Source organism: Arvicanthis niloticus, chromosome 8 (assembly GCF_011762505.2).
Source record: "Arvicanthis niloticus isolate mArvNil1 chromosome 8, mArvNil1.pat.X, whole genome shotgun sequence".
Lineage (NCBI taxonomy): Eukaryota > Metazoa > Chordata > Mammalia > Rodentia > Muridae > Arvicanthis > Arvicanthis niloticus.
Window position 1 is genome coordinate 63,900,697 of NC_047665.1, and position 13,771 is coordinate 63,914,467.

A 13,771-nucleotide genomic window follows, 5' to 3' on the forward strand; every position below is an offset into this window, starting at 1 on the left:
AAGATGAGTATCTGGGCACATATCAATCCTTCTTTTAGCAAATGAAAAGAAAATGCCAACTACACCCCGATGTCATGCACTCTAGAATGTGCTAGAAAGTTATTAAATTCATTTGTATAACTAGTCATTGCTACTGGGTGGGAAAAATCCAACCATTTCATCCTTTAAATGCTTTCTTCCTTGAATGCAAATTCAAGTAGTACAATACATTGTATCTTTCTGTTTCAAGGTTTGGATTTAAAAGACAGATTAGTGGCTGGAGAGATGGCTAAGTCTTAGGAGAGCACCACTACTCTTCTAGAGGATGGGAGTTCAGTTCCCAGCCCCTACATCATGTGATCCAACACATTCTTCTTGCCTCCATGGGTACCATACACATGTAGCCAACGCAAGCGGATGCATACAGAGATAAACACAAATAAACCTTACAAGAGTTATTTGGCTAAGATAATTAAAATGGTATTCATTTCATGCTTGTATGACCAAACCGTAGATGCAGTCTTTGTGTGTGCATGTGTGTATGGTATATACATGTGTGCACCCATGTGGATATATGTGCTTGCCCAAGTAGCATATGTGGAAGCCAGAGTTTGAGGCTACATTCTCCCTGATCACTATTGTCTTATTGTTTGAAGCGAGGAGGCCTCTCATGGAGCCTGAAGATCACTGTGTTTTAGCTAAGATCAGCTGACTAGAGAGTCCCTTAAATGCTCTTGTCTACCAGTCACCCAAGTGCTGAGGTCACAGGCACAACCCAGTATGCCTAGCTTTGATACAGTGTTGTGGATTGCAACTCAGGCCCTCGTTTGTTCAGCAAGCACTTTACCCACTGAGCCATCTCCCCAGCCCCAGGAGTTTATTCTGAAACTAGAGATCAGTAAGGATCTAAAACTCCATTGTTTTGTTCACAAACGATTTAAAATTTCCAGTTGCTAAATTTGAATGTAAAAAATAAATAAAAATAAAGGCTATAAATCTGTATTCAAATAACCAAACTCTTTCATGAAATAACAAACAAGACAGTGTGACCATAGATGGGTATGGAATATAATTTCAAAAGTGCTTTTATGAAACATTTTTCTAATTGGGTCACAATTCAAGGTAAAGATTGCATTTTTTCTTTAAAATGATTTTCATACTGATAGTCCTGAAATTATTTTCCCCCTCAACAGAAATGATACAGATTAAAGTCATGAGTCCATACCACCCAGTCAATTTTTCAAAATTCTGTGAAAATGGACATTTATATAAATTCTAGACGCAGAATATCTTGATAACTACAGGACCACAGGGAAAGCAAGAATGATGTCATAAAGTAGCTATGCCATGTACAAGGTATTTTAATTTACTGCCAATCACATTTGACCTGACAAATTTGCATCTTTGAAAAAAAGGATATTTACTCTCTGATAATTATTTGAATGCAGCATTTGGGTGGTACAAGCTAAAACACCGAGTGATGATGGTTTCAAAACACTACTTTTAAATTATTTTCTTAGGACCCAAAGGAAAAAAACAGCAGACGAAACATAACCAGACTGAATTGTTTAAAATGTATTTTCCCTTTAATTAAATAGGAAACATCTGTCTGGGGATTTTGAAAATGAATGTAATCCATCCACACTCTGCCTGTAGTATTTTGCATCTAATGTCCAGTATTTTGAAAGAAAATTCTTTCTGTAAAGAATTAGAATGGCAAGCACCCCAGGTTGCAGTTTGAACTAGAGAACTAAAAATACTCTGAAGCAAGTCTTTTTCCAGGTCTGTATTTGAGGAGCAACCCAATTCTCTGTAGAGACGGTAAGGCTGTAACTCTGGCCGGCCTTGAACTCACAGAGATCAGCCTGCCTCTGCCAACCAAGTGCGAGGATTAAAAGAGTGTGCCCCTACTAGCCCCATTAACTTTCTACTGGTCCCAAGTACCCACTCCCCCTAGTGGTCACCTCTGAACAGTAGGGAAATAGAAGTTACACCCAAATACTCAGATTTACATTAAGGGGGAAAAAAGAACGCAGAGTTGCCACGGGGAAATGACTGGTTCTTTTTAACTACAGAATAGCATCACTTACTGGTGGTATCAAACGGTATCTGCTTGCACTGTGCAGACCTCTCTGCGGGCCAGGGACAGTAGTAGACAGCTCCCCCTTCTACGATATCCGGCTGGCTAGTGTTGGCTTTGGGCGCCCCCACCAAGACACTGGCTCTGCAAAGAGGTTGGAGAAAATCACTCCTCAGGGATCATTAACCTGTGCTCCCAGTCCGTAGAAGCATGCCCACTGGACTGCTGCAGGAGCGGCAGGCACAAACAGATTTAGTATGGAAAGACTGCCAAACTTGATTTCCTCTTTGGAAGCCTATGAGCACCAGAAACCTGGTTTTGGAAGAGGCTGCTAATGGATCTGCCTGTCTAGGTGGAGGTAGGTGGAGACCGTGTGGAAGGCAGATCCCAACTGTCTGCAACCTAAGGCGCTATGAGATCCGTAGGAATAGAGTGCGTTGTGGTCCTTCTTTTAAAATCGACCAGAGTCTGTGCCACCCCACTCTCTCCTTTGTATAATGCTCCAGTCTTTGAATCCGAACTTATATACCAGTGGAGCGTCTCCCAATCCCAGATTCACGGGGCACATCTACATAGCATAAGCCAGGGGAAAAAAAGATGTTGGTGGTAGGCAGAGAGCAGAATCCAACCCGGAGTGGGCAATCAGTTGAAATCTCAGGCGTTCTTTCCTCCTAGCTGCTGGGACAGCTGAGGGACAGAGACAGGACCCGGGAGCGCGCCACCAACCAAACCCAGTGACTTACGTGCGCGCATCAGGTATGTAGAAGTCCAGGGAGTAGCCAAAGTAGCTGCCCTCCGGGCCACTGTACACGGTGAGCTTGTCCACGTCCAAGTTGAACGCCAGAGACGCAGAGGACCACAGCATCCCCAGCGCGGCCGAGACGCAACAGAGACGCGCGAACGGAGGTGCCCGGTTCCTCGGGGGACCGCACTGGGTTCCCGCAGACATCGCCTTCCTCCCTGAATACTGCTCACCCGGGAACGGGAGCCGTGAAGCCCAGAGGAGAAGGCCTGGCGCTCCCCAAAGGCCGGTGTCCCGGGTCGGTGAGCTCGGCGAGTCCACAGTGACAATCCTCTGGTCCTGTGCGGCCCGCCGACCCCACGGCTCTGGACTTGCAGCAGCGGATCCCGCGCTCGACCCTCTCTAGCCCCGGGATGGGGCCGGCGCGCTCTTGGCGCCCTCTAGCGGCTAGTTCTCGAGCTGCAGGCCGGAGCTTGTGGTCCAGGACGAGTCTGGCTTCTGATGCCTGTTGAGCCTGCTGGATTTCTACAGCAGTTCCAAGTTTAAGGACCTTCTAAATTTCATGGATGTCACCTCAAGTCATTGTTTTGGAGAAGCGGTGTTCCATGTGGGACGACAATTTACTGGTTTTCCACAATTGCGCCGCTCGGATGCGAGCATGCAAAAGAGTATCCCACCTCTAGAAAAGAGTGATTATCTGGGTGTCACCTCTATCCCTGAAGGATTTTTTAGGGTCAATGAGTTTCTTCTTCTCCAAATGGGATTTGATATTGAAATGTAAGAACCCTCTTCCTCTCCTATTCCCTGACATACTAATAAAGAAACCCTGTAGGTTTTCTTTAGACTTTCTCAAAGGCATCACCGGCACATTGTATGATTTGGAAGTAAAACCTCTATCCTGTGAGGTTGTGAAGAAAGGCAAAGTCGTCAATGCTGCAGTTCACAGTTTGCGCAAGCAGGGCTTGGGGGTGAAAGCTTGAGACAACAGGAACTCTGCCTCACGAGTACTAATTGTTGATTTTCGAAGAACCCAAAAGTAAAGGAAGAAGATGAGATATACGTATAAATGTTTTTTTTTTTTATAAATATGAACTTTCAGGACACAGATTGGTGATAAAAGTCAACATGATGCTGATGTCACAGAGAATTTAAGTGTAGGGGAAGAGTGTGGGATGTGGTGACACATACCTGAAATTCTAACACCGTTTTCTTTGGTGGGGTGGGGAGGTGGGGGCGTGTAATAGGAGGATCTTGTGTTGGACAGCCTGGGCTAATCTAACAAGTTCAAGGCTAGCCTGAGAAGACTATGTTAAAACAAACAAAACAGAAAATCAATCAAACAAATATCATATATATATGATAGAGATATATATGATATATTTGAGAGAGAATGACAGAGAGAGAGAGAGAGAGAGAGAGAGAGAGAGAAGCATTTTCTGGATAATTTCAGGAGACTTGGAAACAAATGTCGATGTAGGCAAGAATTTGAATAGGGGACTTAGATTTGTACTTCCTGGAAACAGATGAGGGAAACACTGAAGCCACCAATCACCTGGTATTAGATGATCATATACAAGATTGTTGTGAATAGCAGTATCTATGGAGTGGTCTGAAATAGAGCTGGATGGATCCTGAGACCAGGATCCAGAGCAGAAATATGATAGACATCAGAGATTCAAATGGTCAGTGGCAAGTTATTTGAATGAAAAGAAAGCAAAGATGGACGGGGAAGTCCCAACCTGGTTAAAGGAGCAGAAGGAAAGGCCATAAAAGTTAAGGGAAAAGGCCAAGATTGGGAAAGGATGCAAGACAGGAAGTGTCCAGGCTGAGTCTTAAGTTACCTACTTAGGAGAAAAGAATGCAGAGAGTGGATGAGTAAGATGCTACTAATTCATCTAAGATAAATTAGTACCACTCCTTACAACTGGAGGAGCCATCAGCAGGTTGATACAATTTGAGTAGACTAGACAAAAATCTCAACCTACTGGAAAAAAATTCTTGTCTATTTTGCTTCATAACCCACCTTGTAGAATAATTTCAATTTTGTGTTTTTACTTGTACCCATTTAAAAAGTCAACATAAGAAAGATGTCACAAGGCTCCCTGTCAAATTAATCACATCACCATTTCCTAATTGTATTGCCCAATCCAAGACATATGAGCTTACAAGTAGATGGTGGACCAGTTGACTGTTTTTTCCTTCTCTATCCTAAAGTCAATTTGTGTTGGACACAAAGTTTGATACTTTGGTTAAGTTATTGCTAAGAATAAAAGTCAGATTCCCCACATGAGCTTGAATGAGCAATTCATACACAGTACATACATGGAAGTCTTCAGAGCTATATGGTCACTGAGGCTGGGGATTAACCACAATGCGGGGGTTTCTTGACACCAATGTACTGCAATTTTGAAAGCTGTCATGCTGCAGGAAAGTCTTAGCTTTATTTTGACCGTCTAAGAGGGTAGAAAGTGAGAGCATAATCCTAGGCGTGTACTTGGGTATGGACAGACTTTCTGCACCACAGTAGCACAGTGAGCATTGTTTCATGTTGAGCAACTCCTCACCCGTGATCCCTAACGTGCCCATTTGCTTGTTTCCCTGAAATATTCCTCAGCTTGTTCCATATACCTAAGTAATGAAAACATGTACTGTGTGTATATGTGCTTGTGCATACAAGCTTGTGTACATGCAGCTGTGCGTGTGTGTGCGCACGCGTGTGTGTGCGTGTGAGTGTGCGTGTGCGTGTGAGTGTGCGTGTGCGTGTGCGTGTGAGTGTGCGTGTGAGTGTGCGTGTGCGTGAGTGTGTGAGTGTGCGTGTGTGTGTGCGTGTGTGTGAGTGTGAGTGTGCGTGTGAGTGTGCGTGTGCGTGAGTGTGTGCGTGTGCGTGTGAGTGTGTGAGTGTGAGTGTGAGTGTGCGTGTGAGTGTGCGTGTGCGTGAGTGTGTGAGTGTGCGTGTGAGTGTGCGTGTGCGTGAGTGTGTGAGTGTGCGTGTGAGTGTGCGTGTGCGTGTGAGTGTGTGTGTGAGTGTGCGTGTGAGTGTGTGAGTGTGAGTGTGCGTGTGCGTGTGCGTGTGCGTGTGAGTGTGTGAGTGTGCGTGTGAGTGTGCGTGTGCGTGAGTGTGTGAGTGTGCGTGTGCGTGTGCGTGTGCGTGTGCGTGTGCGTGTGTGTGTGTGTAGTCCAGAAGTGGCTGTTGATGTCTCCCTATATTCTCAGATAGGATATCACGAAACCAGAAGTTTATGAATTCAGACTGGCTAGACTGCATGGCCAGCAAACCCCAGGGATATTCATGACTCTGCTTCCCCAGTGCTGGGATTACAGGCTTGTTTCACCACATCCAGGGTTTTACATGGGTGCTAAGAAATTGAACTCATGTCCTCATGCATCCATGGCTGGCACTGTGCCCACTGAGCCATCTCCTCAGTCCTCATTTTCTGTTGCCACACACATAGGTGAAGTTTTGCTCCTCTCTTTTAAAATAGACTTGCTCTTGCTCACGTAAGTTATATTCTTAATATTATCCTTCCCAACTTTACAGGTGAGAACCCAGGTTAAGATTCTGGAAAGCACAATACTTTTATGCTCACAAAGCAAGAGAGTAGTGTGATTTGAGCTCAAGTCTATCAGACGCCCAAAGAATCCCTTACCCTATTTGGTTTCTAAGGAATACTTAAAAAAAAAATCTCATCTGAACTAACAATGTTTCCTCCAAGAGCCAAAGACCACCTGATTAAAAACCCCAACACCAGGTATGAAAGAAGTTGTTGAGCAGGGTTGTGTAAGAGACCTCCTCATTATAGACTGCTGCTACTGCCCTTGGTTGACTTCTAGAGGTTAACAGTGAATTTCTATTGCTGAAGACACTGTGTACGTCAGACACAGGAGCCACAGAACCCTGAGTTGAAACTGATTTGAAGCCTTCTCCCTAAGAACAAGCTTTCATGGACAAGAAGACACCGTGAGAGTTTACAAAGGAGGGAACCAACCAACAGCACTACCCACCTCTTATGCCTATGGACCACAACAGTGACTAACATGGCCCTATAACCCTAAAGTAGTAGTAGCACCCAGACCTTGACAGTAACCAACAGTTCTCTAATTAGACTTGAGACCAACTCAGTAAGAGGGGAATCCTGCCTGATACTGGGAACCTAGCCAACTACCCAGGGCTAGTAAAGTCATAGATCTTGGAGGAGAACCACCTCTTTACTAAACCAGCATAATCCATGACTGTAAATTTGTCCTTATATCCACAGATAAATGTAGTTCTCACACCTTCTCAAGGAAACTTCTCTCTGCAACAGATGGAGACCATTACAGAAAACCAGTCAATCAAATGCAGAGTGGTGAAGTCCAGTCCCAATGGATACATCTACAAAACAACTTCTACACCTAAGGTTCAAGGATCAACAACTTCTACACCTAAGGTTCAAGGATCATTTCAGAAGAGGGGACGGGACCGAAAGATAATAACAGCCAGAGGCTCCAGCTATGAGTCTGTGTTTGTGAGTAATGACAGAGGCTACAGTCTTACAGACTCACCAACATGAGCTGAACAAGGACATCGGCAGACCCTCCTAAACAGATGAGAGAAAGACAATGAGGCTTCAACCCTACAAGGAAAGCTGCAGGCAGCCAAGGAGTGCTGAGAGTGGAAGAAATATTCTTTCCCAGGGAAGAGAGCAGCAATTGGTTAGCTGATACCAAATGATCAGCCCTGAAAACACACATATAAGCAACATTATATTACCTGAAAAGGTTAAATTTAGGACTACATACACATCTGTATGTAAATGTGTGTGTAAATGTATATGTAACTCTGTATGTTTATGCGTATATGTACACATATGCATGCAGCAATACTCACTAGGAAAAGACCATGAATTTGAAAGAGAGCAAGGAGGGATACAGGAGAGGGTTTGGAGGCAGGAAAGAGAAGAAAAGATGATGTAATTATCTCAATTAAATATCTGAAAACTAAAAGAAAAAAACAAAAGAAAAAGAACACTATCTTAAAGCTATGATAAGCAGGAGAAATTACCTTCATCCAGGCATAAGCTATTTGGGACTGGCCTTTTGAGCAAGGCTCTAACAGCTGCTTGTGGGGTGGCATGAGACAGCTATGCACTTTTCCAGGCAAGCCTTGGGGTACAGTTTGATGGTACCTTGTTATCTGAGATCATAGGGGGATGAGGGCTCTTTGACCTTTCTTAGAGGTCCACAGCCTGGCACAGTAGTAAATCTTACAAGAAACCAGAAAGGGAGGGACTTTAAAGATTGTAGAGAAGCCCTGGGCCTGAAGAGTGTTGTACATTTTAGCCTTTTGGCTCTTGGGAACCATGCCAATCAGGAAGGTCTTGGGACCTTTCAAAGGCACACATGGACAGTGACAGGTCTTGTGCTCACTGAGAAGTTTGACATTTTAAAGCTCTCGTGGCACTGAGTTATTTGTCAGAAAAGCAAGCCTGGGAACTGTTTACCATGCATGCGCATATATGTGTGTGTTTAATATCAAGAAAGGTATACATAGTTGTTTCCCTAAAAAGGAAAGAACCAAAAGGTCAAAGATGGAACAGATTTGGCTCAAACATTCCAAAAATAAACAAGAGTCCCAGAAGGGAAAATGACCTTGGATTTCCAGCCGTGTACAAAATGCTTAAAAATAGAGATGCTGTAACATTTATCCAGCGAGTGCCAACTTTATAGCCAAATATATAAATATATACATAACTTAAGGATCAATTATAATGTCTGATTGTGTTTAAGTCTGTTTCTTTGTATGGTGGAATGTAGTCAAGTCTTAACATCAAGATGTCTGGGAGCTCTGACACTCGTATGTTCAACTAAACCATTTATGAAACAAGCCAGTGTGAAAACAGTATGCTCTTAAGTGATCCTCCAGCTTTTAAACTGTTTTAAATTTATTTGTGTGTGTGTGTGTGTGTGTGTGTGTGTGTGTGTGTGTATTCACTATGATTTGTGTGTGTGGAAATCGGAGGGTAACCTGTGGGACTCAGCGCTCTCCTTTCCTTGAGTGGGTTCTGGGGCTTGAACTCAGGAGATAAGCTTGTCAGCAAGCGCCTTCCCTACTGAAAGATCTCACCAGGCCCTTGATCAGCTTTAAAAGTAAATTGCATAGAGGGAAATTTAGTTTTCTGATCTTTTCTTATAAACTGGGCAGTTGTAGCAATTACAGACTTTACTTTTGCTCAACTTTTGTTTTCACTTTTCACACAATAGTAAAGGAAATTACTGGTAGGAACTGGTTTGCTAAACTTAAGTTAAATCCTAGTGTCTCTGCTCACATCAACTTATGTCTGCAGATTTTCTGTTCTGGTCTTGGGAGAGTTAGTTTCATCTTAGTCAAATAATTTTTCCCCGTTTTGATGACTTTGTTTGTCATTTTCTTTTATGATTTTTTTTCGTGTTTTTATTAGCCACCCCTAGGTTACAAGTGCTGGAGCATTGGCCTCATGTTGGCAAGAATCCAAGCACAGCCAAGAACTGATTCATCTGAAGGAAAATTTCCACTAGTCAACTTGATCCTTTCAGAACATGCCTTCCCAAACGGCTGTGCTTCAGGAACAAAGATTCCCAAGGCAAGTCTTTCCACACTGCCTCCATAGTTGTGGAAAAGATGTAATTCCCTGAGCTTTGAGATTTGGGGCAAGTCTTCCTGAGATCCTAGCCCCTGTGGGATTCCAACCTACAACCAGGGTCTTGAATGGTGACTGACAGATTTCAAAGAAAACCCCTTTTGCTCCAGAACGTGCGCGTGCACACACACACACACACACACACACACACACACACACACACACACACACACACAGAGTCATATACACATACACACTGTGATTAAGGCCCACACCACCAGGCCCAACTAGGGCATCTACTTTCTAGTCCTGGTATGCAGGGTTTGGGAGAACAACAGACCTTTCATTTTAAGTGCCATTCCAAACCCTAGCACATTAAGGACATTGAGAGACTTTTAGAGAGACCCTTGAATAAATTCCTGCAATTTCCCTTTGCACTGGACTTAAATGTGAGCCCTGGGGAGTGGAGTGAAGGAATTAAACTCTCCAATCACCAGACTCAACATATACAATTAAGATGAGGCTTAGTGATTTAGGTCAGCATTAGAGGGCTTGCCTATCAAGCATGAGGTGCAGAATAGCCAATGGCAACAGTAGCCAAGGTGCTGTTCCACCCTTGGAATGGCAGTTGGATGCTCACTGTTTCTTTTAGTGCTGCTAAAGAATCCTGCTGGAGATTACAGGATTCAGTAGGACACTGAAAACCTCCTACAGATAGGCAAGGAAGCCTTCCAATCACAAAGTGGAAAGCCTGAAGTATTTGACACACTGGTCTGACTGTGCTGAAACCCCCAGGCTGAAACTGTGCTGTGTTTTCGATCTCATGGGTATCCAGGACTGCCCTCTAGTGTCTGTGAGCCCGTTCAAGTGCATGGGTTTTTTCCATGAACAATCTTTCTTGTGCAATCTCACAATTTAGATAACCCTTGAAAATAGATGTAAGGTGTTTATAATTTTAAAAGTTTCAAAAATAATGGTGGTGATCCCTCCTATACATATTAGGAGTTTTATTTTCTTGTTACAGCTTTGTTCATCATTAGGGTTAAAAAAAATTAAAAAGACAGGATAGAGGTCAGGAAGGAAGTCTGGGAAGGAAATGGATATAAAACAATTAATTAGTATTTTTGCAATAATGCGAAATTTAAATCAGATTTCCTGCCTTGCATTCAGCATCTATGCCCTTCTTAAGCTCCTTTGTCTCCATGACTGTTTGTTTGTTTTATTGATTATTTTTTGTTTATCTTTTCAACCAACACGAGGTGCAATTCCATCTCAGGCACCGAGTCAGTGTGGACATATAACCAGCTGAAGAGAAACACAGCCATCTCATCATGTCTACAGGTGTTACTCTCATGGCTTTAACTACCCTTGGAGGAAAGTATCCGGACAAAGAAACTCGAGTCTGCACTAAACATTTACAGATTTTTCTTTCTTTTGTCATAACACTCCACACAGTGTATTACAACAGCTGTTTACTAGCCTGACATCGTGTTATTATTAAATAATCTCGAAGTGATTTGAGTACACAGGAGGAGGGGCATAAGTTGTGTATAAGTCTTATGCCATTTTATAAGAGGTTTGCGCATCCCTGGAGTTTTGTATACACAGGGGCTCTGGACCTAACCTACAGGTATCGAGAGATGACAACAGTTCAGAACTTGGGATCTATTTAAGATGTAGATGAAAAAGAAGGAAGAAAGCAGAGGAGAATGTAATTAAATGGATGGATGCCGGGAGAAAAACTGATGGGTGGTATCTGAAAATGCTCAGGTTGGAGGAGCATGCTCTCCTCCAATAGGGAAAGCGTTCCTGAGATATTTTTTCATTAGGGAAGATTACAGCCATGTGGGCTGCTCTAGTTACTCTTCCCACTGCTGTGGCAAAATGCCCTGCAAAGCAGCTTAAGGAAGAATGAATTTATTGTGGCTCATAGCTTGAGACAAGATACAGTCCTTTATGTGAGGAAGGTACGGCTTCCAGTGCTAGCAGTCTTTGAAAGAACAGCTTGAACGTTGGAAGTGGGTTTCTTGCTTTCTACTTAGATTACCTAACATGAGACTAATTGAGCTAAAATGATCTCTCTAGTTTTTATTGTTCTAACTTACTTAAAATTATGTGTTTTCCCCCCAAAGGCCTCTGGGCACATGGACAGAACACTAGAAATACGACAAGTTAAATTAGAACCAGCAGATAAAAGTTAAAATCCCGACATAAAGGAATCAAGATGCCAGGTGGTATTCCAGGAAGGATAAAGAAATGTGTCCAGTGGACTAAAGTTAGCCTGCTTTTCAACTGGCTTGCAAGAGGGATTTGTTCAGAATAAAGGTTGGAGTGACTCTCCTTAAAATCCCTGGAAAATGATTTGCCTCTGCTTGCTCTCAGGCCAAGCCAGGGGACCAGTGGCAATCCTGGGGGTTCTAAAGAATTTTCTTTATCAGCCATGTGGTTAGTGCTCAACTGCTGTGTGTTCTCTCTCGTTTTTCATCACACTCTTGGGAAATGATAGACTCATATATCAAGGCCAGCAAGATGGCTCATTGAGTGGGTAAATGTCCTGGCTACCAAGCCTAAAGGGCTGACCAACCCATGGGATCCTGGGACCCTGGGACCCATGTGGTAGAAGGAGGGGGAGAGCTGAATCACACACATTTCCCTCTTGCATGAGTATTGTGGCATGCATATGAACTCTCTAACCCACATGCAATACACAAATACATGTAATGAAAAATTGAAGCATAGTCAAAATTCTCTCTTCAGTCTTTAATCTTCCAGCCAGTCTAATCACAGTATGATCCTGTTTTAAAACCTGTGATGTTCATAGGTGGAGAGGCAGTGTAGTGCAATGAGTGGGTTCTGTGTGACCATGGGCTTTTCCATCCGGCCTCTTTGTCCCCTGAAATAATGACTCTGAGACATTTTACATGTGAATAAATGTCTAGGCCAATAGCTTTGGCTCATTTCCACTAGGACATAACTCAGTTATCCCATTTAAACTAGTCTGAGTCATGCCGCATGGTTAGCCACCCTTCCTCAGGTTCCTGTGCCTGTTTCCATCAGCATTCTGAGTGAATCTTTCATGCCTGAAACTTTCCTAGAATCCAATCTCTCTCCACCAGTTGTTCTACCTTCTAATCCTGCCCCAGTTCATTGGCCATAGGGTGTTTTGTTGACAGGTGATGCTTCCATTCAGTACAAAAGATTTTCTCTACAGTTCTGGATCTAGACTTGGAAACCTACAGCCCAGTGTCCCTACTTTTGGAGCCTAAGTAATTGCTTTTCCTTTCCCCAATTTCCCCACTTGCAAAATGGCCACATTAATAGTAAATCATGTGGACTAGTGGAGATGGTACGAACAAGACTAAACTTGTATCCGAACACCATGGAAACCCATGTCATTCATCAGTCTCTTATACCTCTAGCTGTTTGTGGACCATGTATGTAACATTAGCTTTGTGTTCCATTCTCATATGTGTCACTGAGAACCCTGAGTGCTCACTGTTAGTTGGAATTATCCTGGAAATTGTCCCATTCTTGAGCAAAACCATGTTCTGCTGTTTTGGTTGAGCTTCATTGATTAAACTCTCCAATAAAGGCAATAAATGGCGGGGTGCAGAGTCCTTACTGAATCACGTTGAGATTTTGATGGAATAACTGGTCTGGGAGGTGAAGGAAGCCCTGAGTGAGTAAAGTCCTGGATAAATAGGTTGTTTGACGTGAGGAAGGCTATGACAAGGACCATAGCCTCGGACCCATAGGAAATGGAAAAGTCTCCCCTTCCTCTACAAGGTGACACACAGGTAAATGGCAAAGAGCTTCCCTCTGGTGCATGTGCAGATATTGATAATATATACAAAAAATGTCCATGATAGCTTTCTCCCCCTGGATATTTAATGACCTAAAGACAGCTTTCCTATAGAAATTGCTCCTGCCAAATTTAGATAGCCTTGCCTCCTTGTTTATTTGTATGCAGTAACCCTGTCTCCTTATTCAGCTATATGCAATAACCCCAACTATCCATTCAACAGCACATAATAAACACTAAGACCCTAGGGTGCTGAGGATTCACCATCGGAATGAGCAAAGCCCATTAGATCCCATCTTTCCTGTGTGTCTCCATGCTATTCTTTATAAATCATTCTTTATACTCTCATACTTCACTACAATTCATTTAGATATGCTCCCTCTTCATATTAACCTCTACTATTAATTAACAGCTTTGCCTAGTCCTAAGAAATTTTAGAGCACTTAGAATTCTATAAACCCTACTTGTAGCATACGATTTTTCCTCTTCTGACTTTTATGCTGTTATCATATTTTACTTCTAAAAAAATCTAGCCATGGGCATTGTTGTTATTCCTTACAAAACAATACTTA

The 13,771-nt window shown here is 43.0% G+C and overlaps 1 protein-coding gene across 2 annotated transcripts in view; it reads right to left on the minus strand.

Moving 5' to 3' along the window:
• Itga8 (integrin subunit alpha 8) overlaps positions 1-3,220 on the minus strand; it is a 176,138-nt gene extending 172,918 nt beyond the window's left edge. The window contains exons 1-2 of one of the 2 annotated variants that reach the window (XM_034510971.2): positions 2,803-3,214; positions 2,070-2,203 (exon numbers count right to left, since the gene is read on the minus strand). In XM_034510971.2, the coding sequence (XP_034366862.1) occupies positions 2,070-2,203; positions 2,803-3,008 (340 nt within the window). In that variant the 5' untranslated portion in view covers positions 3,009-3,214. Of the gene's footprint in view, positions 1-2,069; positions 2,204-2,802 lie in introns of both variants that reach the window. The other variant, XM_076939497.1, reaches the window with a different exon arrangement.
• Between the last annotated feature and the right edge of the window lie 10,551 nt (positions 3,221-13,771).